The 25,140-nt window shown below is 40.2% G+C and overlaps 1 protein-coding gene across 2 annotated transcripts in view; it reads left to right on the top strand.

Moving 5' to 3' along the window:
- The window catches only part of akap6 (A kinase (PRKA) anchor protein 6), a 115,777-nt gene that overhangs the window by 1,137 nt on the left and 89,500 nt on the right, over positions 1-25,140 (top strand). The window contains exons 2-10 of one of the 2 annotated variants that reach the window (XM_028438918.1): positions 4,380-4,543; positions 5,170-5,341; positions 15,929-16,038; positions 16,110-16,251; positions 16,643-17,104; positions 18,817-19,125; positions 19,244-19,384; positions 19,456-19,584; positions 19,954-20,214. In XM_028438918.1, coding sequence (XP_028294719.1) covers positions 4,416-4,543; positions 5,170-5,341; positions 15,929-16,038; positions 16,110-16,251; positions 16,643-17,104; positions 18,817-19,125; positions 19,244-19,384; positions 19,456-19,584; positions 19,954-20,214 — 1,854 coding nt within the window. In that variant the 5' untranslated portion in view covers positions 4,380-4,415. Of the gene's footprint in view, positions 1-4,379; positions 4,544-5,169; positions 5,342-15,928; positions 16,039-16,109; positions 16,252-16,639; positions 17,105-18,816; positions 19,126-19,243; positions 19,385-19,455; positions 19,585-19,953; positions 20,215-25,140 lie in introns of both variants that reach the window. The other variant, XM_028438917.1, reaches the window with a different exon arrangement.

Genomic DNA, 25,140 nt, shown 5'->3' with positions numbered 1-25,140 from the left:
ACAGCATTCCAGTCTCAGTATTCTGTTATTCTGCATTAAGGACCCCAAAATGTGACCCATTTGGTGTCTACATACATACACACACACACAATGACAGAGCTGTATTGTGTGTGAGCATCCATACATGAGCTTTAATTATCCACACACACATTCACACATTAGGCTATAGGTTCATTAAAACATTCTCATAATATTTTCTGGTTTAATTTGGTAGTTTATAGCTCCATCTTCTCAGAATACTGTGACCAACTGCTCACATCACCTGATTACAGGAAGCTTTAATCCCATAATGCATCAGTAACTGGAGAAGCGGCCCAGTTTAAACGCCTCTGGAGGGGCTTGCATCACATCCTGTGGAGTGGAAGAGGATGCGGCTCCTGCGCCTGAACAGCCTGCTGACCTTCATCAGCAATAAGAATATCCTCCATGGAGGTTTATATCTGTTAGTGTTGTTTGAGTGTTTTTATTGTTATGTTTTATATTTTTGTTTTTTCATTTATTTTTATTTCCACTGCCATTTTGTGTATTTGTGTTCTCATTGTCGTTGTGTGTGATTGTATTGCTGTTTGGTGAGTTTGTGTTGTCCGTCTGTGACAAACATTAACCCTCATATGGTGTAACTTCCCCTGTCCTTTGACGTTGTTGTGACGAATTGGTCCTGGTTACTCACAGAATGATGAGTCAGCGCTCTGTGATGGTATCCTGACCACTGATTTTAAACACACTAATGGTTGGGTCCAGTCCCAAGGGGAGAAGAGTGATGGAAAGGAAAGTGTAGATGTGTTGGAAAGGTGCTGCGTTGGAGCAGTGGTGTGCAGGAGCATGTCTACTCACTGTCCAGGCCATTTTTACTTTACGGTCAAGGGGGAGGTGGGGTTATTTTGTATGTTTTGTTTGAGAACAAACCATTACGCAAAATATGGGGCAATTAAAATAATATGACATGTCTCATAACATCTCTGTTCATCACAGGAGCCAGTCAGCTGCTACTGTTGTCGTCGTGTTGTTGATTTGTGTTTGCTAAACATCTTGTGTGTGTATTTAGGTAAACACACACACGCAGCAATAGCTACATTACTGGAAGTTGGTCAGAAGTGACGTTGGTCACCACTTAAACCAGTGGTTACCAACCTTTTTCAGGTTGTGACCCCATTTTGATATCACACATTTCTGGTGACCCCAGAAACATTTTTTGGTAACACTTTACTTGAAGTTTTATACATAAGGGCGGCTGACATTATGCCGTCATTATTATGACATGACGCCTGTCATTAGCGTGAATAAGGTGACATGATGCCTGTCATTAGCGTGAATAAGGTGACATGACGCCTGTCAATAAGTGTTATTCATTACCCTAACCCTTCGTTACCCTAATCCTAACCCCTAACCCCACGAGATCCCTTTACCTAACTTAAAAAATGTCAACATACTGTAGCTCCACAGGTGTCTATTTAGCTAACAACATTTGATGACAGCCTTCATGACATCTTATTTATGCTAACAACAGCGTAATGTCAGCCTTATGTGTAAAACTTTAAGTAAAGTTCTGTAGTTTTTGATCATGTTTGTTATGCTGTTACACTTACAAAGTAGCCATAATTAGTGCACAAAGTGACAAGATGCACCAGCTCAGATATTCTATTTGAACTAGATTTAGTATATTTTAGAAATGGAAAGTATAGATACAATACAGGTTTTTGAGATTGTGTGTGGTGTTATAATCTGAAAAAGAATTTTTGTTGTTGTTTTTAAATGTGATTTTAATCAATCACTTTTTATTAATTACTAAACATTTCAGGTGACCCCTTTTTAATTGCAGGTGATCCCACATGGGGTCATGACCCCAAGGTTGAAAAATCCTGACTTAAACCATAACGTTAAGTTGTGTTCACACGTGTTACACATCAATGGACAACTGTTGACCCCCAGCTGTGACTGTGTTCATCTGAGGATCACTTTGTGTTCTCCAACTTTATTTAAATAGTGATGAAACCCCTGGTTTTGCTGACCTGCCACGAGGGGGAAATTGAAAAAATGCCTTGATTATGGGCGGGGCTTCTGGAGCAGTTAACACATACCCAGTCTAGAACAGGAATGCCAGGGTGAAATTGGTCAGGGGGCCAGATTTTTTTCAAGTGAGACCTCAGGGGGCCGAATTACATTTTCTGCCTGAAAGACCATACACTGACTCAACACATGGATATGCTGATTGAAATTTATCATGAAGGCGTACTCATCAACAATAAATTGCATTGGCACCTCACAATGAGGCCTACAATTACATAGCAGCCTAAAGCTCTAAAAACGTAACATTGTCCTATCCATGCAAGTAGTCTACATTTATAAATTGGAAACGCAACTAAATAGACAAAACACATTTCCTATAAATAACACAAGTGTTAACTGTAAATTACTTTGATCATAATTATTGAAGGCTTGCACATGAAAACCTGCCAATTAAAAGAAGGCCAGGCCCAGTAGATCTAAACCAGTCACAGAAAGTAAGTGCCAGAATAAAGTAATCCAACAATAGGCCAAGTGACTGAATATTCAGTAGGAATTAGTAAAACAAAAAGGCTCTTGAAAAAATAGCCAAATATGGCCTATCTTAAAACATTACATTGGCTCAATAACAGATGGCACATTAACTTTGCCAGTCATCACCAGTAAACTCCAACCCACTTTTCTACACACCCATGCCTATGGCACTAGCCTACTGTGCAGCCTACATCAGTCAACCCCAACCCCTTTTATTCCCTCCTACCCATATCACACAGGGTTATGTTAAATGGGGAGACCAGCCTGCTTCAGCTACTTGTCAAAGCCAGACTTTTAACTTTCACCAGTTTAGGGGCGGGCAGCACCAACAGACCAACTGACGGATTCGACCAAAATTAAAGGAGACATATTATGCTATTTTTTAACCAACTTCATTTGTTCTAAGAACCCAAACAATATTTAAGTTTTATTTTCCCAAACCCGCCAGTTTTTTAGAGTTTTAGCCTCTGAAAAATGACTTTCTCACCAATTCTAAAATCGGGCTGTTTGAGTGGGCGTGCCAAAAAAAAAAAACCCTGCACTTTACGGTAAAACACATGGATATTTAAGCGGATATTGTGATTGTGAGTCAGAAAAACCCTTTTTTATGAAGTGTATGCGCCATGCAGCAACAACAGCTTCAACAGCAAAAACGGCTGTTTCAGCTGCTTCAAACACTTACAGGAGCTGCTACGTTGCTTTATTGTCATCATCTCATGTAGAGATTACAGGAATAGTCCTATCAAGGTGATAGTCCGAACCGCCGTGTCACATTGTGTCACAAACAGTGTTGCCAGATTCGTGGTTTGTGTTTAGGCTGTTCTAATATGTGATTGGGCTGGTAATTGTCCATCTGATCTGGCAACACTGATTCCCGATGTCACGTGTGACATCACAAATGTAGAAAATTTGAAATGGAGCAATTTCCTCTGTGTTCTAAAACTTACACAGACCGCAAACAAACAACTGGATGATTTTATTTCACATTTTGTGTACTGGTGGACACAAAAAAAAAAAAAAAGAAATTAAAAAATGCTCTCCCATATCAACCACGGGCCGGATGTAATGTACAATCGGGCTGAGTCCGGCCCATGGGCGTAAACTTGGCATTCGTGGTCTAGACCAAAAAAACTCCAATAATCAATCTATGCTATGCTAACTAGCTACTCAATAGTCACTACATATCTCTACTCACAATTACTTCAATCCAACCTATTCACCACAGATTGTAGAGTCCACAGGTGTTAGTTTTTATAGGAGGGTCGGGGCCAATAGTTTTTGTTAGTGACATAAGAAGCCTCCAAAACGTCACAAACCTCCATTCTCAGCCAATACCTACGTTTGTTTGTTTCAACCCATAGAGGGCTGCCACGATTACATTTTAGAACAAAATATGCCAAACGTTATCACTTTGACTAAAATGTCAAGTGTTGGACTAGGATCAAATAACAGCACTGCTTTATACTCATATATATTTGTTTTCAGCAGTAAAAAGTGGTTTTGAGGTTTAGTTACTCCTTAAAACCTCAACAAGTGTGTTTACAGCTGCTGACACTGCATTCTCACCACCAAAAGAGTCTGTCGAAGCAGTTTGAGGTTTCATATGAAGGAGGGGAGTGAACATAAGCTGGTAAAATCCCACCAGTCCCCTAGAAACTGAAGCTCATCCACCTTCCATTCAATTCCTTACACTATTAGTAATTAGTGATGACAGGTTAAAATGTGTCTGTCATTGTCTCTTATCATGACGACTCTGAAAGTGTCTTTTAATCCCAGATTTCATTTGTCATCTTCTCATTTGGATCTAATTAACATCCCCAGTTCTCTCTTCTTTCCCCCAGTTTGAACCAATAAAGGCGACCGTGCAGATTTCCACCATGAACGTTATAAGTCCAACGTCTCCGATGCTCACCTCGGTCTCTCCGACCCTGGATCAACGCGATCTGCCTCAGTCTGGATCAGCTGATCCTCCTCAGAGATCTGAGCTGAGCAGTGGAACCGAAAGGTAAAGGAACAAAGAGCCCCCACCCCCCACCATCCTCATCCCTCGTGTTTATTTGATTCCGGTTCAAAAATCATTCGGTCCAAGACAAACAATCCACTTGAACACTTTTTAGCGCCTGGTTTTTGACACACTGAGCCCTCAGACCAGTTTGTGTAACAGTTCAAATAGAAATCATGTTATCTTGTGACTGGTTTGTGTTACAATGAAGATTCATGCTATCAGTGTTACAGTTAAACTCGTGCAGATATTATCTTGTGACTGGTTTGTAACACATTAAGTGTCCATACTAGTTGAAGTTATGATTTGACTAGTGATCACGTTATCTTGTGACTGATTATAAAGGTCACATGGTGTAAAACCTGAAAATAAATGCCTAGCTGTCATCTGAAGTGTTTTTATTGTTCAGGATGATGTGGACACTGAGTAAAGGTATCACCAGTTACAAATATGACCAGTTGAAGTGATGCACCTATAGGCAAACTGCATGTGTTCTCTAAGTGTGTATAATCTCACAGCCCTCAATAACCTTGTTCTGGTTGTTCCCACCTTGAGAGCCAGAACAAAGTGTGTAGACAGTGTCTTTGTGTTCATAGTGTTCAGCTGATGACGTTTCTGTTTGTCCTCAGGTCCCAGAAACCTCCTCCTCTTCACACTGGAGCTGACTGGAAGGTTGTTCTTCACCTGCCAGAGATCGAGAAGTGGCTGAGGGCGACCAGCGGTCGAGTCGCACAGCTCACACACTCTGTGGGACAAGACGGACAGGACAGACATGTGGACGCTCACCTGGTACAGCTAAAGGTAAGATAAGACCAGACAACTAAAACAAAGCAAGAAAAGGTATTTAATAAGATAAGGTAATATATGAGAAGATGAAAAAATAGGAGAGTTTAAATAAGACCAATACATTTAAAGGAGCTTAGGGCAGGATTGGATAAAAAATAAAAATCTATTTTAAGTTTTTTTTAATGCTAATGGGTGGTGAAGCGCTCTAAACCAAAGAGAATGAGTCCACACATATTTCTACCTATTGCCTTGAAAAGATTGTGTGATACATTTTGTACAGCTTTTTGGAGTTTGATTTTCCCGCCCAGTTCTGCAGACGTGGCATCAAATGGCGCTGATGATGACGTCACATGACGCTGGTGCGCGTTCACGACGGCTTGGAGAGCCGTCCCAATACCGGAAATAAAAAAGAATGAGAAAAAGACGGTTTGGCTCCACAGATGCACACAGAAGCATGTGCACAGGTCTTGCAGTAAAGAGTCAATGAACGGAGAGTAAATAAATAACCGTGTCACAGAGTGTGGATGGGGCCGCAGTTTCTCGTCCGAGTCCGACCCGATAGTGGAAAACTAATTTTTTTCTCTCAAAGAAATTACATATGTAAGTTTTTTTTTTAGTGGTAAGCACTAAAGATAGACCAATATGGGTTTTTTAGGGCCGATGCCGATACAGATCAGCCTTAGCCGATGACCGATACGGACTGCAGATATTTTTGAGCCAATACTACTTTTGCTCCCTCAACTTATATCATAAAAATTACACAATGATGGTACGAGACTCAAATTTTAAAAAAGGAACATTTATTGAAATTATTAAAGGTGAGAGAGAACGACAATAGAGTTTAGATTAGGCCCAAAAAATCCAGTCCGACTCGACCCGGGCCCGCGGGCATACACCCCGACCCTGACCCGAGCCATTAACTTAAATTGTAGGCCCAAGCCCGAAGAAAAACCCGGCGTAAATTATTACTTTATTGACCGTATTGCAGCCAGTAAATTGGCAGTGCGGTGCCTCGCACAGTGAGTGAGGAGCGAGGGGGGGTGCACACACACCGCAGCCCAAAAGGTATTGTAATGACGTGACTCGAGCCGTTATCACAGTTTTACAAGCTTTAATGGAGGTCGTACTAACACGCCAAAAATAAACAATCAAACACACAAAGAACCGTCTTACACCGTCATACACAAAGAAATCGGGAACGGAATTGTTCACTTTTTTTCCCCGCTTACGCCCACCCTTTCCACAGCCTCCCAGCCAATCAACACTCAGAACACATGTAAACATAGACACACATTGGCAGAGAAAGCTGTATACACACAAGTGGAACATAACCAGAACATAGAACCCAGTCCGTTACAGTATGCAGACCAGACCGGGTGGCCCGTGCGTGGACCGCAGACCTGACTTAAGCACGCAGTCATATTTGTTCCGTGAGCTCCAGCAGCAAGTGAGGAATGAGCAAAATCAGCAAATAATATTCAGTGAATGTGAACGCTGAACAACAAAACGCAACACAACGCCGTCAATATCCCGTCCCAATAGCAGAAATCACAACAATATAGAAGTGTTTTTGTGTTTATTAAAAAAAAAAAAAAACAAGAGTTAAAAATGAAGCCCCGGTCCGGCCCGACAGCTGAGGGGGAAAATGAGGCCAAGAATCTAAACTCTGAACAACAACAAGTAAAAAAATATTTAACAAATATTAATAACGGGTGATGTAGAACAAGATCAAGTAAATATATATGTATATTTCTGTTCTCTGTAAATAATGCGGATCGGCGAACGCAGCAGCCCGCATCGGCCAATGCCAAAACACGTAAAAACACAAAAATTGGCAGATGTATTGGTCTATCACTAGTAAGCACCAATTTTATTAACAAACAACTGTTAATGTCAACATCATATCAACGCACAGGTAACAAGCAAAAGTGAAAAACAAACAGGGGCGCAGTGCACACAAGAGACCCATGGGATCTATTTCCATATTCCATGTATCAAAGATAAAGATAATTCATGTTATTACACAGTAAAAGGAATGTTTCAATGGTGTATTCCTTTAAAAACTGTCCTCTGCTCCAAGACTTGCAAGTTAAGACAAGACAAAATAAGACGAGGTAGGACTCAATATGATATAACGAAGACACGATGGGACAAACCAGACCTGATTCTATGCCACAAAGACCAGACTCGATGTGATACCACAAGACAGGACACAATACAACACAGGACACTATAGGACGGGGCTTTACTTCACACAGTGGACACACAGTGGTCTTTGGTCATGTTTTGTCATGTGTGAGGAGGATTGAAGGAGGACATGTTGGTCGTCTCACTCCTGTGTGTCTGAGTCACAATACAGCATTGTTGTAAGCTTGACTGATGTCATTTTCTCTCTGTGTGTGTGTGTGTGTGTGTGTGTGTGTGTGTGTGTTCAGTAACAACCCGACTTTTGTCCAAAACTAGAAACAAAACAACGAATCCCTTCATTTCATTTCCACTGTTGTTTTATATTATTATTAAAGTCTAATAACTTAAATCCATTACTTAAAATGTAAGTCTTTATTTATTTACGGTGAGTAGTGGTTAGTACATCCGCCTCACAGCAAGAAGGTTCTGGGTTCAAACCCTTGGGTCCTTTCTGAGTGGAGTTTACATATTCTCACCATAATAACTTGGGTTTCCTCTACTCCAGTCACACCTCCCACCATCCAAAAACACAAAAACATGTATGTCAGCTTAACCGGAGTCTGTGTGTCTGTCTGTCTGTATTTGCCCTGTGATGGACAGGCGGCCTGTCCAGGTTGTGTGTGTCTCCCCGCCCCCACCTCACACACACACACACGCACACACTCACTCAACAATGTTCTTCCGATAAAATGAAAATATTAATATATATTTTCCCAGCATCCTAATTCATTAGTTTATTTGTTCATGAAGAAAATCTTGGTTTGTTCCCATCACTATTTGTCATTAATCATTATAAATCTACATTCTTAATGATACATGTTATGTGTTTAATTAATCTATATGTTGTGCAAATTCATATTCTCATGAAAAGCACAGCTGCGCCCTCTGGTGGCCATAATTGACTATGCAGTATTCAATCATTAAATAAATAAATAAAAATGTACTTGCTTCCCAAAAATGTTGGAAGTATTAACAAATAAAAAAGTGAATAAAAAGTATTATGAATAAAAGAGAAATTAATAAAACACATTTACTGAATATGAGTCATAAACAAATATGATTTCATTCACAGAACAGCCATAGAATATGAAACTGAAACTGTTTGCTGTCATCACACACACTGTATGACAAGTGGAATAGATTTAAATTATTATTTTTTTTTTTTTTTTACAAAGTGCAGAGGTTTTTTATTTTCTATTTGTTTAATTTATTTTAGTAGTTTTTCAAATTATTATTTTTATTTACTTTTCAGTTTTGCATTTCTAAATAATAGCACAATACTCTTTACACATTTTTTTTCATTCTTAAAAATGAACCCGACTTACTGGGAACAGATCCACAATCCCCACTTTTGGGTCCCAAACTAGAGCTGGTGGCTTTATGGGTCCATCTGGTTTTAAGAATGGAGTCTTTGTACTGATTCATGGATCCTCTGAGTCCTCTAAGATGCTGCTGCTATGATCACAAAAGACAAAAAGTCAGCAAACTCACCAAAGGTTCAGATTAATCAAATCAATGACAACATTTTGGAAACACCAATAACCACGGAGAACATGCAGGACTGGAATTATGGAAACTGTCAGGTTTCAAACAATAATTATAATAATAATAAATAAATAAATAGTGTGAGCAGTGAATGATTCAGATAACCGTCTTAGATAGATCCATTAAATAAATCAAATGTACCAGGTTGGGTCCCTATCCCCTGGTTGAGAAGCTCTACTTTATTAAATGGATGTGTTTTGGATCACGTAGGACAGATTGTATTTTAAAATTGGGTTTGAATGGAACAGAACATTAATAGTCTATGAGATCAAGTTCTTGGGCGTCATCATTAGATCATGAGCTTTGCTGGACGTCGCGCATAGAACATATTAGAAAATAAATATCTAAAACGAATGTCATTGTACATAAAACTAAAAGTATATTAAATAGAGACTGTCTGAAGTTGCTTTATTCATCTCTTATATTGCCTTACATGGCCTATTGCTCAGAAAGCTACGCTAATACATGTAAAACATACGGAGAGCCATTAATCAAATTATTAAAGAGAGCATTAAGAATTATACATAAAGTGAAATTCCAGACATCTACTAACGAACCGTTAAAAAAAAAAAATAAAAAATAGAACAATAAAACTTATTCTAATGTTCAAACATTTTTTAAAAATAAAATGTTTTGCAATTATTGAAACACAAGTTGATAAGCTGATGAATATTGCTGGCAGTTGTGTTTTTATATAATGCTGTCTGGGGATGGGCTACGATAAGCAGTTACTGCTTCAACCTATTCCATTTTTGGTTATTAAAATGAATGTTTATTCTTTGTGTTGTTTTGTGTTGTTTTGTGTTGTATGTTTGAAGACAGTCAAACACAGATAAACAGAGAAACACCAAAGGCTCAGACAGTTTGGTCTGTGTGAGGATCAGTTTTGTCTCCCAGCTGTCGGGATATTCCCGTCCTCGCATTTCACCGCACTGGGAATGCTGGGAGCAGCATGAGGACAGATTATTCTGTAGCACAAGCTGCTGTTCCTAAAGTGTCCTCTAGGGGTCACACTGTTTCATTAAATGTAACATAGAAAACCAAACTAAAGCCTGAACTGGCCAGCAGAGGGCAGCAAACATCACTAATCACCCAAACGACTATTTTGTGTGTGTGTGTGTGTGTGTGTGTGTGTGTGTGTGTGTGTGTGTGTGTGTGTGTGTGTGTGTGTGTGTGTGTGTGTGTGTGTGTGTGTGTGTGTGTGTGTGTGTGTGTGTCATTGGGGTAGGTCATTCCCAAAATAACTTTCCCAACTGTTGTTACCCCTCCTCCATCCCACACTAACACCCCACACCAGAACCATGACGCCCCCAACACACACACACATGGTTGTCACAGCAGTGCTTCTGACACCATACAGAAATATTTTCAAACTTCTCTGACTTTCTTAAAGCCACGGATGTTGAAACCTGTGCTCTGAGGACAGAAAGGTGAGAACCTGCAACTGCATCAGTTTAGTTTCCTACAGGGACTGAAATTCAAAGCTTCGGTGTGTTCATTAGTTGTAGAGTTTAATATTTGTTCATAGGGTTACAAATCAGAATAAAGTGCATGCTACTCTACAGTGTATATAACATATAGATGTTTAACATGCTGAATCAGTTTACAGATCGTGTTAAGGTTGTTTCAATCTCAATTTTTGTTACATTTCTGGTGTTTTCTCATCGCGTGAACTCTGTTTTTCATGTTTCCATTGCTTTAGCTGCTTTCTACCTCCACTGTTGCAGTGCTTTGTCAGTTTAAGCAGGATTTTAACTCCCTTTTTGTGATGTTTGCCGTTTTATCAGCCTTTCAGCTCTGTCTATGATGTTTTGGCATGATGTTTTTTTTTTTTTTTTGACAGATTTGTAGCAGTGCTTTAACAATTCATTCTATTTTGACTGTTTTTTAATGCATGCTTTTTATAATGTGTGGACTTTAACCCCATTGTTATTAAGTTTTATCAGCACTGAGAGCTTGTTTGTTATTGGATACTGTCTGTTTTCATGTACAGTACAAGGCCTGTTTTATTTGAATTTTACCTTTACTTTCTGCTATGTTTGGACTATTTTAGCAGCATTTGAACTCTTTTAAAAAAAATATTATTATTTACAATGTTTGGCAGTTTTATCTGCTTTTTAAATGCACTTTGGTGACATTTGAGGTATTTAAATGGCGTTTCAACTCGTAACGTTTCTCTTGATTTTGCAGCTTGATGATAATTGTAGCAGCTTTCAAACTTCACTTTTGTTTTATTTTCCAGCGTATCAGCTTTTGTCACAGGTTTAAAGTTGTTGTCTTTTATTCTTTACATCTTCTACGGCCCTTTGTTGTAATGTTTGAGTTCTATGAACTGCTTTGAAAACATGTTTTTGCAGTATTTGAACTGTTCTCCTGGTGTTAATTCAGATTGGATGAGGTTCTGCCTATTTTACTAGTGTTTTAACGCTGTAATGGTAAGAACTCAATGATATATTGGCCTGAATTTGCAGCACCTTATCTCTGATTTGCTATTGTTGGCTTTTTAAGAAGCAAACTGGGATCATTTGGTCATTACTATTGTGATTGTACATTCTACATGTTTTTGTGCACGTTACAGGAGGGATAAAGTCCCTAAAGTCATAACTTTATCACAGGAAAAGGTGCTTGGAGGGGATATCCAAAGCCAACTCTTTTAAAACCAACTGTAACGAGTTTTTGTGGTGAGCCGAGGGTCGTCTTTGAAGATGCCTGATTTAAATACCCCGGGCGGGGGCAGTATTTGATCTCCAAGGTAAAACATACAGCGCTGATGGGCTGCAGCGAAGCAGTTGAAGGTTATTGGATGGAATGGAGCGGGCGAGGCCGAGCTGTCGCTGTGGGTTTGAGGGAAGCTGCTCTGAGGCGCTTGATGTCGGCTGGGATGAGGGCGAGCTGCGATTAGAGCCGAAGTCCAAGCCGACTCGCCTCCGATTGATTTAAGGCAATTAGAGACTGGGCTGGACGGGAGGACGCTATGATTGGCAGCTTGTGTCTCGGCTCGACGTGAGCGGAGTGCGAGAGCGAGCGTTTGAACGAGGAAAGAAGGTGTGAACGCTGGAAACATCAACGTGTTTTAATGCTCGGAAAGCCAGCTTCAACACAAGCTCAATGTGAATTCACTAAAAGAAAGTGAGGAAGTGATGTGACGATGTCACCATAAACACACTCGTTTGTCAGACTATAAAACACAACTGGTACACACTCAACTCCACGTCTATGGTCCTGATTCCCTCAAAAAACACAGTTGTATGAGACAACTGTTGAGAAACAGTGTTTCAGGGTGAAATCAACTCGTTTGCAATGTTCTGAATTTCCACTAAAATACACTCGTCTTTAAAGGCCTGAGACAATAAGGTCAGTGTAGGTTTTGGTCATTAGATTTTCCCTTCAGAAAAAGATATTTAAAAAAAAAAAAAAAAAATTACTACATTTTTAAAATTAAAAAATTAAGATTGAATTTTAAGGTATTTTTCTTGGTAAGGGTCAAGAAGAGACTAAATAAATGGTTGATTTTCATTTTCTTTTTCTAAAAACAAAAGAAGTTCAATGTTAAAAGACAGAAACAAAAAACCCCGTTTTTTTTTTATATATTGTGCGACCGGAAGTTGCTTTTTCTAAAATAAGTGTGTTGAAGGATGGTGCTGTCTAGAAGGTGATGGACTAGGATCAGTACAATGTTTTTCGAAAAAATAAAGTGTGTCTCAAGGAAGAGGATATGGTCCACCCCCACTTTGGTGTGATATGCCAGCAGCGATTTTGGCAGATGACGTGTCTTGTTTTGCCATGTGAAAATTACGTCAGGGTAAGGTTCCGAAGATATTTTAGCCTGGGCTAGGGAAACCACAAGCAGAAGTCATTTGGTGCTCTTGCACGTCCTCACAGCAACTTCCGGTTGCACCAAATGGTTTCTTTCTTCCAACATTTCAGTTTTTCTTTTTAGACAGAAAATGGAAATCAACTGGTTTTTAAACTCTTTTTTGTCCTTCTTCACCCTTGACATGATTGTTAAAAAACAGTGTTTTTGTGAGTGATTGTGTTGAGGACTTTCCCACATAAACACACTAATTCTGAAACAAAATGGTGACACAATGTTTTTGTGTGTGATAATAATGTGAGGACGTCCCCATAAACCCACTTGTTTGTCAGACTCTGAAACAACATGAAGACACAATCGACTATCTACATTTTCTGAATGGCTCAGTTTTTGTTTCCATGACATTTGAAGAACTTTTTAATACACAACTAAAAGATAAAGACATTTTTTATATATTTTCCCCAATCACTTTGCAACTTCTACTAATTACTTCCAGAACAAAAGTCTTTAATGTCTCTATTCTTCACTAATTCACAAAATATGTTTTGATTTTGTCCCCTAGTGCGTAATTGTTTCAATCACATCATGTACTAAATCATGCTTAACTCCAAATTCTGTGTCCTTTGGGTTCCAATTTCACCGTAACCTGAAATGTCAGTGTTACATCATTGCCCTCATAAACCACTTAAACCACAGTTTTTTTTCAAGTGGCATTAAAATCAGGCTCCTCCAAAACATGAAAATCTGCACAGTAAAATGTATCTGTGGGATTGTGGGTAAGAAATCCTCTCAATCTGATATTTCCTGTGTGTTTGAAATGTGTGTGAATAATTAAAGACAAAGTGACATTTTCACCACTGTTTTATCGTGCTGTGACAGTGCTTTGATGATGAAACTCCTCTTTGTGTGTGAGAGAGATCTGCAGCTTCAAATATAATCCTCTCATTTCTCTCAGTGTTGGTTTGAATTTTTTTTTAAAAAAGGACAAAACTCTGATAATTAAATTTTTAACTCACTAAAAATGAAAATTTTCTGTATGGACAAAATAACATGATTTTTGAAAACTCCTTCTTTATAACCAAACACACAAATACTTCTCTCATCTTTACTGAACAGACCAAAAGTAATCAGTCGACTGACCTCGTGCTGATCTTACAGGACCAGTGTTTAGACTGGCTCAGTGCTACAGGTGACAGCAACAGTAACTGGTTTATTCCTGGACCGACTTTCAGTCGTGGAGACGCTGACCGAGCTGGCAGCGTGTGTGACCTACATTCTTACATGTTTGAATCGGGCTGCAGTGGAAGCGTTGCTGAGTCGGTGTCACAGAGGTGTAAAGTATCATCACTGGGTCAAAGTAAGGTCAACTGATGCATGTAAAAGTCACGCAACTTTAGACGATGCTGAGTTTTCATGGTGATGATCAAGGGAAGAACCTTTGGAGCAGGAAAATGCTATACTTTGATCACACAGAGCGCTTGGACCAGCCTGTGTTCCACTTCAACTGGTCATCATGTCATCTGAATCAGAGTCTACTTTAATGATCCCAGGTGGAAATTACGCTCTCACAGTGGCTCAAAAGAAACTATTACAAAGTGAAAAGAAGAAACACTAACAAATGAACATGCATTATTGTGCAAGTGCAAATATATTGTAGATATAATACAAATAAATACAGTGGGGCAAAACATTTTCATCATAGATATTCTTCAACTGTGAGAGACAGAATTTGAAAAGAGATCCAGGAAATCACATTTGTATGATTTTTTTTTTTTTTAAAGAATGTATTTGTATAATGGTGCAGAAAATACATTTGGTCAATAAGAAAAGTTCAACTCAATACTTTGTAACATAATCTTGGTAGGCAATGACAGAGGGCTGTCACTGGGCAACACAGACTTTCAACTCCCTCCACAGATTTTTTATTGGGTTGAGGTCTGGAGACTGGCGAGGCCACTCCTGGACCTTGAAATGCTTTTTACGTAGCCTCTCCTTTGTTGCCCGGGCGGTGTGTTTGTGATCATTGTCATGCTGGAAGATCCATCCATGTTTCATCTTCAGTGCTCCCACTGATGGAAGGAGGAAAATCTCATGACACATGTATTTCTTCCATTTTTTAACAATAGCTCCAACAGTTGATCTCTTCTTACCAAGCTGCTTGCCTATTGTAGATTATCTCATCCCAGTCCTGTGCAGGTCTACAATTTTGTCTCTGGTGTCTTTAGATAGCTCTCTGATCTTGGCCATGGTGGAGGTTGGAGTCTGACTGTTTGAAGGTGGTGACAGGTGTCTTTTATACAGATAACGAGTGGAGGATAGAAGAGCTTCTTAAAGAAGAAGCAACAGGTCTGTGAGAGCCAGAATTCTTGCTTGTTTGTAGGTGCCAAACACTTATTTTACGCAATAATTTACAAATGATTTCTTTTAAAATCATACAATGTGATTTCCTGGATTTTATTTTTCACATTCTGTCTCTCACAGTGGAAGTGTACCAAAGATAAAAAAAAAAAAAGATCTATCTTTTAAGTGGGATAACTTGCACAATCGATGGCTGCCAAATACTTTTTTGCCCCACTTTACAAGTGTAGTGATCATCTAAACTACACTATATAATCAAGAAAGGTTAAAATGAAGTGTTTCTAAAGACAGATGTTGTAAAAACTAAACAAATAAAGTAAACTCTGAGTAACAGCTTTGAAGAGTCACCAGTTAAAATGATCACCAGTTAAAGTGATACACTAACAGGCCAATCACAGAGTACTCAGACCTAGTGTTACAGTTCAACAAGTGATCATGTTATCTTGGGACTGGTTTCTGATACATTGATAGCTCGTACCAGTCGATGTTCTGTTTAGAATGGTTGTCATGTTATCTAGTGACTGGTTTCTCTCTCTTTCTCCTCTTTTTGTTGTCACACACTAACCTTAGGATGTTCCCAAGCACATGAAGTTGACTCACATATAAATGTGGAAACGTCCTCGGCACTTCTCCTTTCTCCACCCTACGCCACTCAGACGTCTCTATTTATGCCTCTGTGTGTCTCGGTTTCTCCTCAGGACATCTGCGAGGACATCTCGGACCATGTGGAACAGATTCACGCGCTGCTGGAAACTGAGTTCTCCTTAAAGCTGCTTTCCTACTCTGTCAATATTATCGTGGACATCAGGTGAGTCCGATCCATTTGTGCTGTGGAGTTTTTAACTGACGTTCCCTGATAATCCCGATGTGGTTTTTCAGGACAGTGCAGATACTTTGGCACCAGCTCAGAGTGTCCGTGCTGGTCCTGAAGGAGCGTCTGCTGCAGAGTTTGCAGGACTCCAACGGGAACTTCACCCGTCAGACCGACATCCTGCAGGCTTTCAGCCAGGAGCAGCACCAGGTCTGTTTCATACCTGCACCTTGGTATCTAAAAACAATAAGAATCCATCTCATCGTGACATCAGACAAGCCCTGGGAACCAGAATCACACAGCCTGGCTTGTTGCCAGGGGAGACACTGGGACTGTTTCTGTCAAACAAAACCAGTCCAAACATAATGTATTCAGATTGAAAACCAGCCACATTTACAAGAAACTTTTACGCTCATGCATAATATGCACGAAAAGGTATAATACAAGTGCATAACATGGTCGCCGAAGCATGTGGGATTTAAAGAACATGTTAACCTGGTCACATGCCACACATTTGACACCCCATACCATGAAAAGTTCAGTCTTGTTTTGTTCTGTAAAAAACAAAAATGGTTTCCACTGTATATGTCTTCTTCAGCAGACCCGTTTGGACGCTCTGACCGAGGTGGACGACTGCGGTCAGCTGACCATCCGCTGCAGTCAGGATTACTTCTCTCTGGATTGTGGCATCACCGCCTTCGAGCTAAGCGACTACAGTCCTGGAGAAGAGCCCGAGAACTGCAACACAGAAGACCCGACCCAGGAGATGGATCAGGAAGAGCCTCGGCCGTCAAACCTCCCAGAGATGCAATGCAACCAGAACGAGAACGCAAAGCGCTCCCTGCAGGGCGTGAGCCGTAGCACCGATGTGTCGCCCACCCAGCCTTCGCTCCCAAAGAAGGCCGCCATGTTTGCAAAGGCGCGGGTTTTAAGGAAAACCAACCAGACGGAGCTGAGCCGGAGCGTCCCCACGCTAGTGGATTTACCGGACCGCTCCAGGTTCTGGTTGGACCTAGATTCAGTTTATCCAGAGCAAGTTTCACAGTCCTGTGAGAGCCTGCAGGTTAGGACACTTTAATGATCTGCTTTTTAAAAACTACCAGGGTTACACCCTATGTTTGTGCTGCTCTAGAGCATGTTTACTGTCATGCTGCAAAAGAATCACTCTAGGGTGTGTTTGCATCTGTAAGCACCAGATTGGATAGAACTGAATGAAAGGAGAAGACATACGCAGGAAGCAAACTAACTAGATGACTGTTTTGAGTTTGATCTTAGAATGATTCCACACACTTTCTCCAAAACACTGTTTCGTGCATTTTATAGTCGGAAACCCTCCAGTCTTAGTGTTTTCACACCAGAATTCTCTCAGAAACAGTGGCATGAGGGATTACAACCTTACATTCAGGATGGGGGTGTAAATAATGTAAATAATTCCTGGCTTGGTGCCAAAAGATCAATTCAGGAGGCCAAAATCACAAAAACTACAATGGTTACAGATGCCCAATTGTCTTCAGTTTGAGTTAGTTTAGGTGGAGCAGAGATTCCTTCTTTGATCTGCTTTGGACACTTTCACAACAAAGAAAACTAACTGAGGCTCATTAAAGAGGATCTAAAAAGGCTGGGTTTAAAAGCACATGTGAAACAAACCTATGACCTTGAAACACATAGGCTGATAATGGAAACTCATATAAACCCAAAAGATGTAAAAAAAAGACTCAAAATGAACCATTATTGAAACTTAACTCAAAACCAAGACCCAACTTACAGCTAAAGCGATAGAAAGAATAACCAAAGAATAACCTGATAAAAAAGAGTGGGGTGCTCTTACACCTTTTTTTGTTTGCTTTCACACTGCACTCGATTACTCAGTTAATCAATTAAAAGTTTCACATTTTGCAGTGTAAAAACTTCATGAGATTATTCCTTAAATATATAGTGCAAAAACCTTTAGATTTTTTTGGAAAGTAGAATAGAAATGAAACAGTTCTGACTAGGGACACGGAAATTGAATCCGATATTCATTTTCAGTTCAGGCTAAAATCGGATCGGAACACCGCTAAAAGCACCCAATGCTACCATGTTTAGGGAGCTTTAGCTTCAGTTGCATTGCATTATTTCTCCCGGTACAAAAAGAAAATCATCGGTCAGGGAGGTCTTTATTGTCATATTTAACACAAAAGTACATCCACATGCCAAAAATGGATCCACAAATGAAATTGTGGCATTGCAGACTGCTCATTCTGCTGTTTCTTTGTTCAATAGTACCAAATAGATTTTGACCAATTTTTAAATCAGTTTTGAAAATCGAAAAATTCATCATTGGCGAAATTTCCAAAAATTATATCTTGGTTCGTAATTGACTGTTTTTTTTTAATATTATGTTCGATTGGTTCTTCAATTACCAAGTTTCATCCAGATCGGATCCTGGTTGCACATTTCATTGCAGCTTTTTGAAAAAAACGGGCTGCCCATACATTTCCAAGTGTGAATGATCATGGTACCATGATCAGGATCATTGATCCAGAAAACTACCAACATCTGGCAATTTGGTGCTTGGTGGGGCTTTGCCCTCTCTGAATGCTTTTGTTACTCATGTTGGAGCTGGTACCTTAACCGCTCTCCCCTGTCCCCTCACAAACTGAGCAAACCTACACCACACAGCTTACTTTGGCTTGTCTTTACCTTTTTCCTAAAAATGTCTGGCATTGTTAGATTGATGTTACTTTTGTGTTTAGTACGAATGATTTTCAATTCAGTCTTTTATGACCCACCCAGGTCATGAACGAGCGAAACCACCACAGAAATCAAGTGAGCTCCCGACACAAGTGGAGCCCTCATAGGCCCAACCATGTGGGCTCACCTGGAGCTGCTCAGACCTCTGATGACTCTGCAGATGAAACGTTAAAACGACCGAAAAGAAGACAAATAACACACAGTGAGGAGGACTCGGACTCCCCCCTGCCTTCGCCCATAATGGACCGGCCCTTCTCATCCTCAGACGTGGACGCATCTGGAGAGGAATCGGACCCTAGACCGCCAGCCGGCAGGAAGTCCATTTGGAATGTAAAGCAACACGAACAGAAGGTGATTTCCTATGAACTCTTTTGTGGCCTTAAAGCCAGACCATCTTGAATGTTTAGAAGATAGTAGACATCAGGTGGAGTCTTATTCTGAAACTGTCAACTGTTTCTGTTTCCTGCAGGGGACATTGGTCGAGTCCAAACTCGGCACAGACCGGGAGCACTGGTACGGCTCAGAGGAGTTCCTGGCTCTGCCCTCTCACCTCCAGAAAACAGAGACACTTGCCATGAAATTGGAGAGTCTGACCCAGTCCATCTCACAGGTGATTCTCAATCTGTTAAATCGGCCTGGAGAAACTAAAACAGGGACTGAACCAAACCTCTGATACCACAGGGACCCCAGAGCTCTACCCAGGATGCTTTGCAGGACGTTGATGACTGGGATCTGACTGATCTCAACCAGGACTGGGAAGGAGGAGCCAATGCAAGCAGCGACGAGTTTTCCTCACCTCCACCGTCAGTGGTAAGACTACATGGAATTATCAGTCAAGAGTTCTCAAAGTAAGACACTTATAATCCAGAGTTTGTAAAAGTCCAGAGTCCATGAAGTCTGTGAAGTCCAGAGTCCGTGAAGTTTGGCGTCTTTGAAGTCAAAAGTGTGTTCAAATCTAAAGTCCATAAATGCCCAGGGTCTGTAAATGTCTAGACTCTGTGAAGTTTAGAGTCTGGGATTTTTCGAGTCAGAAAAAGTCTGGAGTCAATGAAGTCCATGATCTGGACTTTTACAGCCTCTTTAGTTTAAGTCTTTCAAAAGTCTGGAGTCCCTGAAGCCCAGAGTCCGTTAAGTGTAAAGGTCCAGTGTCTTTAAAACTGAGACATTTCCTTCTCTCAGTTCACTCACAGGCAAATCTCAGCTGGCCGCTTTAGCCCCGCCTCCTCCAGCGATATCGCCCCCTCATTGGACGAAAGCATCGAGTCGGGCGAGCTGAGCAACCTCCTATCAGAGGATGATGAGGGTCAGCGGTCAGCGGATCCCATCGGGCAGCAGACGGCGCCCCCAGTGGACGGCAGCGGATGTGCTTCTCTGGTTGAGAAGCTTCTGGAACAAATCCAGAGTCAGGGCGGAGAATCACAGATCTGGGACAAAATTGAGGTAATGTTTCTTTTAAGACAGTTCTTTTATTTCTCTGCATCTGTTTTCGTTTTTTCTCATCTTTTATTACCCAATCATGCATTAAGATCTTTTACATTCTTGCTTTTATCAGAACTTTTTAGCTCTCATAGTATGTTGTCACTGCGTGTTCAGACCGATGAATGAATGCAGTCGGAGCTTGAAATTCAGATTGGGTTCTGATGGTGTGAATATCGGGTCCTTGGCGGTGAACGGCGTCTTTCTCTCTGATTGGTGATGAATTGAAATCAAAGGGTGGGACTGATGGATGGGATGGTCTCTGATAATCCATCACCTCTGTGATAAAGGTCACCTTTGATTGGCAGCAGATTATCGACGAGGTGAACTAATCACTCATATCTGTCATATCCAATCTGCTGACACGTCAATATTTCTCACCTTTAATTAGAGCTTTACTGAAGCACACATTTGTTTCTCTCCTCTTTGAAAACAGAAACATCATTAGACGTTGGGATTAGCGAGGATGGAGACTTTAGGATCGATCGCTGAAAGTTCAGAGATTTTTATCTGCACCCTAGCACTGTCGGAAAAGTATTCAAAAAATCTATCAAAGTTGAAAATATTATATAATATTTATAATTGGACATTATGAAAAATACAAATAATCATAAACACACACACACAGAGTAAAGTAAAAGATGTTGGGGTAAGTCATGTGATCACGTCTAGGTTGGCGGCAGCCTCAGTGTGAGTCGTCTCTAGCTGTGGCTGCCAGCCTATCAGAGCGCAGTGGGGGACGGACGCGCCACAGACTCACATCAACAACCGTCTGATTGGCTCAGTGGGGGGGCTCAGGGACGCCCATCGGCATGATGGGAAAACATAGGGGGGAGGAGGGGGAGGATTGCTACGACACCATACCTCTGTGTCTGTGTGGGAAAGCAGGAAGAAGACCAGACGACATGTGTAGAGATGTTGACATCATTATATGTTTAATTGATATGTGCATACATACATAATATGATCTATAACCTACACATGTACATAAGTGTAGTGCTGAGCATTGCTGGGTGCTGCTTCTAAGCCTGCTGGGTGTAAAAGCTCATCATGAAACCTGAAATAACAAATACAGCTACAACTTTCTTACACTTTCATCATCCTTCCTTTATTAATATCAGATTTATTGAGGAATACCAGTACAAACCAGTATAAAAACACCATCAGCAGGTCCCAGCCTCATTTTGCTATTCTACCATATTGGTTCAGACTTCTGAGCACAGCCATCTAACACTACATCACAAATTAACATGATCACCGTCTGATTTAAAACTAAGCTGGAATCACAGCAACATCACATTGTGTCTGAAAGTTTAGGGGTATTAAAACGTGTGCAAACGTCATGAGGAGAACTAATAGGAGTACAAACTCCAGCGAATCAGGACTGTGCGTCTTCAGCACGTCAGAATGTGCCTTTAATCCATTTAGCGTGTTTCCCTCTGAGGAATATGTAAACTAGGCGGATATCTTAAGGGGTGCAAAAAATTGTTTTAGAATCGGAAAATAGTACGACTGATAAGCAGGTGCAAACACACACGCAGGCCCCAGTTAACCAGTGAGATAGAGAAAAAGCTGCACACCTGCGGCGGTGGGTGTGTGGAGTTTGGTGACGCTGCGTTAGAGAGAGGATGCAACGCTTCAGTGATGTTTTGACCATCAAACTCTGATGTCGCGTTGATGGAAGGAGCATCATGCCAGAATCAGCTGATCAGATGCGTAATTTACGCAGTGATATTTTCACATATGAGAGTGTGGTGACACAGCGCTACTGGAGCTCAGACCTGCTTGATGATGGGCAGTAGATCATCTTCAAATGGTGCAGACTGATTGACAGACTGTGTTGCTGAATAAGCCTTTTCACACTCTGGAACTGGGCATGCGCGACCTGGGGGGGTCATAAGTCGAGAGGTATAAAAACATAAACAAGCTTGTTCACTCTGTTGATATTTCCAACCTAACAGCGTTTGTAATTTTATTCTAGAGATTGTTAGTGTTTTATATTATTAACATATCCGAGTTCTTTTGTAAAACCGATTAAAGAAGCTTTTTTTTTTTTTTTTTTTTTACTTTTGTCGTTGTTTTAAAAACTGTAAAGTGTTTTTGAGTTTTTGAAAAGTACTTATGCATAAAATGTATTGTTATATTGATAGTAAAGCGAGATTTCCGTGTGGGAAAAGGACAGTATGAGTTCTCACTTTGAAAAGGTAAAATTACGAGTTACACCATTCACTAACCAGATCCATGATCATTTTTATTAAGCTATTATTTTACAAATTTAAAGAAAGTGCACAAGATGGACAGGCCGATAAGTGAAACAGTACTGTTTAGTTGATTGATCACTGTTGAAAAGCTAGGAAAACGTGAATTTTTAGCTTGTGTGCAGCATTAGCTTTAGCAGGTAACTCAGCATTTCTACTGATACCACATTTCCACAGTTTTTTTTTTTCAAAGAATCAATGTTCCAGCGGGGAAAAATTATCTAAATCTTTGTCAGACTCGCTGTTTACACCGACAGCTATGGTGAGTTTATACCTCTTGACCTTTGACCTCATGCGCGAGAACTGAACCAGTGAGACTGTGAAAAGGCTTATTAACTCAGATCAATAGGACGGTTTCTGTCCAAATCTGCCTATTTTTCATGGACTGATCAGAGTAAAGTTACAAGACCTGACAGAGCAGCTACATTCAATTAGGGGGAAAAAATATTATTAGGTTTTAAAGTTTTTCATTTATTTTTTATTTTTCTATAAAACATTTTTATTTTTTTATTTAGTTTTCTACAATTTAACTTCCTCAAATGTCATTGTGTGCTTCTGTGCACTCATGTCATCACATCGAACGAGCAAGGTGCGCATTTAAATAGGGCGGTCTCCCCCACTTCTGCACGTGCACTAATCATTGTTGCAATCTTAGTGAATTCCTCGCAGCAGGTGAGGAAACTGCATCACAGAAGCATTTAGGTTTGCCACCTTTTATTTCAGATCTTAATAAATCCGTCCCTCAGAGTGAACCAGCAACTGCAAACTAGTCAGCGCTCAATGGCAGACCATCCAGAACCATGTTGGTCTGAAAGCGTCATGTCGTCGTTTAGTCTCATGCTTCTGCAAAGACTCCCAAGTTTCACCGCTTCCTTTCACGTGTTAATCATCCAAAGCCGACGCCGTGTGCTGGGAGTCGGAGTCTGAACCAATCAGAAGCCTCCGTTTGCTGAGCGCTAATTATCCCTCGCACAGAGGCTAAGCATCAGAGCGTCCATCCACAAGCAGGAAGATCACACCAGGAGTTTGGTTTTTACAGCTGGAGACTCGCTGACTTCAAGACATCAAAGGAGCTCTAAGAGGCCCGGTGTGCGCACACACATAACCACACACTTCTTACATGCTTACGTTTTCACACATACTAGGTTTGGCTCACGTTTGCAGACCCTTTTTTTTTACGTTTTCACTTTATGTATTTCATGTTTTCACCAATTTTTTAATTTTAATTTAAAAACATCATTTTAAAGTTTTTTCAACTTGTTTCCTCACGTTGCATTTTTCTTACGTTTTAACCACTTTTTTGTCCCATTTATTTTTGTATTTACTCATATGTCTTCCATTTTTACACATATTTGCGGGTTCCTTACGTTTCCGTCTTTTTGCGTTTGTCACATTTTCATACTTTCAATCTGTTTTCCTTTTTTTCTTTTCATTGTCCTTTTGTTTTAATGTTTTTCTTACAATTTCATGAGATTCGGTCATGTTGTGAACCATTTTCTTAAATTTGTATCATTTTATCCAACCTTTGTACGCTCGTTACATTTTCGCTCATCATTTTTCACGGTTCTAAATTTTTATTTATTTTTTCTTTGTTTCATTCACCTTTTCCAGGTTTCCTGATGTTTTCACTCGTATTTTTTAATTTGTAATTCTTTTTTGTCTCTTTTGTAATCGTTTTTGTGTGACCGGTATTTTCTATGTTTTTACCAGGGATGGTTGATATTAGAGTTTTTTTTGCTGATGTCAATACTCTCCACATTATATCAAACAATACCAATATACACAGGCTTATTTATCCTCCTGGATCTAAATCCAAGAGTTATTGTATACATTTTTCAACATTGGCCAAAAACCTGATATTAGACTATTTTGATATGAGTAGGCCAATGGTATCGTCAATTCCTACGATCCATGGACTTTGTTTTTGAATCATCTACTGCTTTTTCTGTGTTTGTACGTTGGTCCGTCACCATGTTGGATTATCATTTCCTTGCTCCTCTTATTTCCTTTCCTTCCTCCTCTCCTTCCCATCAATATGTTGGATTTTCATTTCCCCGCTGTAACGAGCGGTGCAGAGACAGACAGAATCGTATCGACGTTTGAGTTTTCAATTACTTTTTTTAAGGGTCATGGTTGTTATTACATACTGCCACTCAATCAGTAAACACGCACACATGCACAGGTTTGAAGAGTGGATAAACTTGATATTCAGCTGTGATGTTGGTGCTCTGACAGGATGAATAAATGTTATATTCACAGCGTGTGTGTTCGGTGTGTGTTCAGTGTATTTCCAGTTTTATGGAAATTTGTTTCCTCTCCGCGTCGGTCGGTGCGGCTGCAGTTTCACGTCCAGACTTCACAAACACTCGGTCAGGGCTTCTTGCTAACCTTTGTGTAGGAGGCTCCTCTATGGACGCTCTGCTGCCTGCAAACAGAGAAAGTGTCTTTAAAAAGCCAACTTTTACTGTTTCATTTGTTCTTTTCATCTATTCTATTTCTGTATTTCACACTTTTTTCTTACATTTGTACTTGTTTTTTTCATGTTTTTACATATCTGTTTTTCTGACATTTTCTAAGGTTTTTCTTTCTTTTTTTTTGGTCTTGGCCCTCAAGGTGGGAACGTGCAGCTAGC

This window comes from Gouania willdenowi, chromosome 22 (genome assembly GCF_900634775.1).
Source record: "Gouania willdenowi chromosome 22, fGouWil2.1, whole genome shotgun sequence".
In the NCBI taxonomy this organism is placed as follows: Eukaryota; Metazoa; Chordata; class Actinopteri; order Blenniiformes; family Gobiesocidae; genus Gouania; species Gouania willdenowi.
This window is presented reverse-complemented; position numbering and strand designations above follow the sequence as displayed.